Below are 5,728 nucleotides of genomic sequence, written 5' to 3'. Positions count from 1 at the left end.
GTGCGGTCAGCGTGGCTATTGTGGTGGAGCGAAAGGAGGCAGGTAAAGAGCATCCGGTTCAACGTCCGGTCTATTATATCATCGAGGTACTCATTGAGTCCAAGCAAAGGTATCCGCATTGGCAGAAGCTGGTATATGGAGTTTTTATGGCAAGCCGGAAGCTCAAGCAATACTTCCAAGGGCATCCTATTACGGTGGTCAGTTCGGCTCCCTTGGGGGATATCATCCAGAACCGGGAAGCGACTAGCCGGATTGCCAAGTGGGCCATAGAGCTTGGGCCGCACGGTTTGAAGTATGTGCCTCGGACGGCGGTTAAGTCTCGAGCACTTGTTGATTTCATCAATGATTGGACGGAACTGCAAGCTTCTGAAGAAAAGCCGGATCACACATATTGGACCATCCATTTTGATGGATCCAGGCAATTGTAAGGCTCGGGGGTTGGAGTCGTATTAACTTCCCCACGAGGTGATAAGTTTTGTTACGTTCTCCGCTTAATGTTCCCTTGTACTAACAATGCAGCTGAGTATGAAGCCTTGCTCCATGGTCTCCGGATGGCTAAGGATATGAATCTAAGTCGAGTTAAGTGCTTCGGTGACTCGGACCTCGTGGCTCAGCAAGTATCTGGCACTTGGGACTCCAAGGACCCACTCATGGCAGCATATCGTCGTGAGGTGGATATTGTTGCAGGTCACTTTAAAGGCTATCAGGTGGACCACGTGGACCGGCGGAAGAATGAAGCAGCGGCCGCTTTAAGCCGGCTGGGCTCTCAGCGCAAACTGGTCCTGCCTAATGTTTTTCTGGATGTGCTGCACAACCCGTCGGTCAAGATCCCTGGTGAAGAGGATTTGGCTATTCCTGATCTGGAGGCTCAATTGGTGGCAGCTCTTCATGTTATTCCGGATTGGACGCTCCCTTACCTGGCGTACAAGAACCGGGGTGAGTTACCAGAGGATGAGACTCTGGCCCGACAGATAATCCGGCAATCCAAGTCCATGACTATTATCAACGACGAGTTACATCATTGTAGTGTGTCAGGGGCGTTTCAACACTGTGTGTCTCCGGAAGAAGGCCGTGAAATTTTGCGTGAGATCCACGAAGGAGATTGTGGTCACCACGCCGGTTCAAAATCTTTGGTGGCTAAAGCGTTTCGCCATGGCTTCTATTGGTTAACTGCTCATGCTGATGCGGAGGATCTGGTCAAATGATGTGACGGTTGCCAAAAGTTTTCAAGATGTGCTCATGTGCCGGCTCAAGAATTGAGAATGATTTCAATTACTTGGCCGTTTGCGACTTGGGGGCTGGATATGGTTGGTCCTTTTAAAAGGTCCAAAGATAAGAAGACCCACCTCCTAGTGGCGGTTGACAAGTTTACAAAGTGGGTGGAGGCAGAACCTGTTAGCAATTGTGATGCAGCCACGGCGGTTCAGTTCATCAAAAAAGTGATTTTCCGATTTGGCTTTCCACATAGTATCATCACAGATAATGGTACCAATTTGTCCAAAGGTGCCATGAAGGAGTTCTGCGAACGGGAGCACATCCGGCTCGACGTTTCATCGGTGGCACACCCACAGTCCAATGGTCAAGCAGAAAGGGCTAATCAAGAGATCTTGAGAGGCATCAAGCCCCGGCTTATGGTTCCTTTGCAGAGAACACCGGGTTGTTGGGTAGAAGAGTTACCATCTGTGCTATGGAGCATCAATACTACACCCAACAGATCAATAGGATACACACCGTTCTTCATGGTCTATGGAGCGGAGGCGGTTCTCCCTAGTGATATCCGTCATGACTCACCTCGTGTGGCGGCTTATGTTGAAGCGGACAATGAGACAGCACAGCAAGACGCTTTGGACCTGTTGGATGAAGAACGTGACATAGTAGCCACACGCTCGGCAATTTACCAACAGGATCTTCGTCGTTATCATAGTCGTCGAGTCAGAATCAGAACCTTTCAGGAAGGAGATTTGGTGCTTCGGCTCATCCAAGATCACATTGATATGCATAAGCTATCCCCGCCTTGGGAGGGACCTTTCATGGTCAGCAAGAATCTGCATAACGGGTCATACTATCTGATCGATATTCGAGAGCATAAAGACTCACGTACATCAGAGGAGGATACCAACAGGCCATGGAACATAGCTCATCTTCGGCCTTACTATACCTGAGCCATTGGCTCTACTTATGTACATATTACGACGATGTATATATTATGATTAAATATAATAAACCGGAACCTCAGCTAAGGCGGGGTATTTGTTCTTTTACATCAAATGTGGTTACACGGAGTTGTTCTAAAGCGGCCTCCGGTTTACCCCTTGAGTTAGCTTTTCAAAAGCATCTTGTTATATCACTTGGGGGCTTGGTCATGTCCGAACCAATGCAATACCTCTTGATAGGTGAGAGCCACCAGATCACTTGGGAACTTGGTCATGTCTGAACCAGTCATGCCTCTTGATCGGCCTAAGGCCACAGAATCACTTGGGGGCTTGGTCGAACCCGAACCATTGCCATGCCACTTGATCGACATAAATGCCACGGTTTCATTTGGGGACCTGGCTGACTTGAACCATAGCTACACCTATCGGGAACTTGGTCGTGTTAGACCATGGTAACGCCATCTGATCAGCTCAAATAAGCCTCTTTTTGCAAACGGTTTTGTCATTGCCTTTGCTTCACACTTTTCTTTGAAAGATATTTCTTTCTTTTTATTGTGTTTTTTAAACCGACAAAGTTTTAAACCGGTTCAAACTGTCAATTGACGGAACACGATCCATTTTAATCCGGAGACTATTTGCTCGGTTTGATTTTCTATTAACATCCTATTACGGAGTAACACAGTGTTTTACAACCCGGCACGGTTTACACGGTAAACCGGCGTTATATATATACAGGAGCTGCTATCTCCTCCAAACAGTGTGTGTTTATAAACCTCCGCTTTAAGATTGGCTAAGCCAACTTCATGACCAACGATGACAGGTATTATGTATCTCAAAGATTTGATCATATGCTTAAATTTCAGATATTTTGATTTTACATATGCAGACATCATGTTCCGCCTGACGGTACAACCGCGGTGGCACTTTAAGATTTTTTATGTTGCAGAAAATACTTTGGACAGTTCATCTCCCAAAGGAAACACAAGTTGCAGTGGGTATGCACGAAGGCATATTAAGATCAAGAGTATCAGCTAGCCTGTTACAAGGCAACACGGTGCCCAGAATAAGATCATTGTTTTTCAAAGGAGAAGCAGTTTAAACCGGCTTCCAGTTCAAGCTTGGTCACAAGCCTGGCCTGATGGTTGTGGGTCATCCCACACCGCTTCAGCTCCAGTTTCTCTACCCAGCAGCTGGAAATCAACAGTTGTCCAGTCGATTCCCATTAATGCTCGAAAGACAGCTTCATCATGGATCAGCAACGACGGTTCAATATCGGGAGCATAAGTATGCTTACAGATTGGAGGGATAAGATTTTCCGCTTCATGAATCGATGCAGCTACTCGCTTGTTTTGATTGTTATAATGGGCTTGATAGTGAGACAAGTTTGCTTCTTCAGCCAATTGACAAGCTAGCGGACGCACCTCCCGGTTTATTGCTCGTAGATCCGCTTCACCAAACTCTGACCCGTCTTCCTTCAAGCTAGGATAGCCCTGAGCCGCTTCAATAGGATCAAAATCCGGCACCCAAGCTTTTGCCCGGATTAAGGCGTTGATCGCACCGGTTCCAGCAGTAGATTTCTTCAGCTCTTCAACCCGGGCAGGAAGCACCGACAGTTTCTACAGAGTGTCCTGCATCAAAGTGGGCGTCGGCTTGTTGTGGGATGCAGTACAGATGATCCGCTGTGCACCAGTGTATAGTTGTTCGATCAAAGTATAGGCGGCTTTCAATTTCTTCCGCACATCTGACCCCAAATGGCCAATGCGTGTCCCTGAAATATCACAAAGGGGTTAACAAACCGGCAGCTCTGTAAGACGGCCGAATCGACCCAGAAATCAAACCGGCTTACCAAAGATATAGCAGTGGTCATGGCATGCACATGCCGCTTTATGCTGGCCAGTTCGTCCACCAGCGGTTTAAGTGCAGCCTCGGCATCTTCTGCTCGTTTGGTTAAAGCGGATTTTTCAGTGGCCCAATCCGCCCGCTCTTTCTTGAAGCCCTCCTTAAGCTGTTCCATGGCGCATAAAGCGCTGGTTAACTCCTCTTTTGCTTTGGAGGTTTCAGCTTGTTGGGACTTCAGATTTTCTTGGAGATTGGCGACTTGGGTTTCTTTTGTCTTCAGCTCAACCTGCATACAGACAGTTATATGATTCAGCAAGCAGTGCAAGAATTGAAGCACCAACCACATAACAAGTTATGCACTTGGCGCTTGGGGGCTAATGCCTATTTGATTTTCATATTTCATTTGATTATAAAGTCCCAAGTTCAATACAAGTATTCAACTTGGCACTTGGGGGCTAATGGCTATTTGTTCAAATAACTTCTGATGCGGCGATATTAATTACTTAAGTCCCAGTTTTACTACATTAAGTTGAACCGACCCTTGGGGGCTACGTCAGCGAATTTCGAGGCTTTCAGATTTATATTAGTAAGTCCCGGTTTGAAAGAAGATTACAAACCGGCCCTTGGGGGCTACGTCAGCGAATTTCGAGGCTTTCAGATTTATATTAGTAAGTCCCGGTTTGAAAGAAGATTACAAACCGGCCCTTGGGGGCTAGGCGAGTCAGCAAGGATTGAAGCATACAAGCAGGAAAGAGCATATGGAAGTTACCTCATATTTATCTTTCATCATGTTAACCAGACCAGCTTCATAGTCACGACTGGTATACAGCCAGTTCAGATAGCCGGAATGGATGTCTTGGGCGTTCAGAGCAGCATAAGTCGCCAGATCAACATTCCACTTGCCCTTGCCAAAGGCAGCAAATTCTTCCTTGGCAGTATGTTTAGACAAAGCGACAGGATTGCTTGGTTTTGTATGGCCAATGCCAGTAATAACAACTTCATCATCCTTGGCGTCGCCGGTTTGCATTGGGGCCGTCGACTTGGATGGACTAGTGGATTTTTCAATCCGGATGGGGCTTCTAGGCTAGTCAACAGGACCGGAGGTATCAACAGGCCTCTCCTCAGTAATAAGATCATCATCTTGTGGTGGTGGATCGTTTGGCACATCCTCACGGATGGCCGCTTTAGGGTTGAGTACTCTGTCCGGTTCAGGAATAGCATCTTCTTCAGCCGCTTTATCTAGGCGAGCCTTCTTGCTTGGCTTAGGCTTGACCCTAAAAGGAGTAACAAAGGTCAGTACAGTATATGCTACAAAGTAATACACCAAAAGCATTATGATAAGTATGGCTTACCCAAGCACTGTTTTGAGCGGCGGCAGCTGGGTAGCTGATGACTCGCCAGATGATGAATGGGAAGTGACCTGATAATCAGAGTCAGACGGACTAAGAGGTTGACGAAGACAGCCCATTTTAGGACAAGCACTGACAGGCAAATTAGAGACCTCTGAATGGCGTTTCCGAACCGGACTATTTGATAAACTGGCAGAGGTAACTACCTGGCCACTATGCCGGGTTGTGCGGCGAGCTTCGTGCTGTTGGGTCTTCATAAGAAATTTGGGATCCAAGTAAGCAAGAGGATGAGAAAATTTAACCTTCCGGTTTGCCTGATGGATTTTTAGTGAAGGCAAAGGATCTGAATCGGAGGAAAGAATAATTACATCTACAACATTAGCATGA

General features: G+C 46.9%; 1 protein-coding gene across 1 annotated transcript; it reads right to left on the bottom strand.

The window, feature by feature from the left end:
* Positions 1-4,918: 4,918 nt before the first annotated feature.
* LOC123089600 (uncharacterized) lies at positions 4,919-5,504 on the bottom strand. The gene is made up of 2 exons (XM_044511263.1): positions 5,345-5,504; positions 4,919-5,266 (listed from the first exon to the last, which is right to left on the bottom strand). Exons 1-2 carry the CDS (start codon positions 5,458-5,460, stop codon positions 5,077-5,079), a joined length of 306 nt encoding a protein of 101 aa, XP_044367198.1. The 5' UTR covers positions 5,461-5,504; the 3' UTR covers positions 4,919-5,076.
* Between the last annotated feature and the right edge of the window lie 224 nt (positions 5,505-5,728).

This window comes from Triticum aestivum, chromosome 1A (assembly GCF_018294505.1).
Source record: "Triticum aestivum cultivar Chinese Spring chromosome 1A, IWGSC CS RefSeq v2.1, whole genome shotgun sequence".
Lineage (NCBI taxonomy): Eukaryota > Viridiplantae > Streptophyta > Magnoliopsida > Poales > Poaceae > Triticum > Triticum aestivum.
The sequence above is the reverse complement of the archived record's forward strand: the minus strand, read 5'-3'. Positions and strand labels throughout refer to the sequence as shown.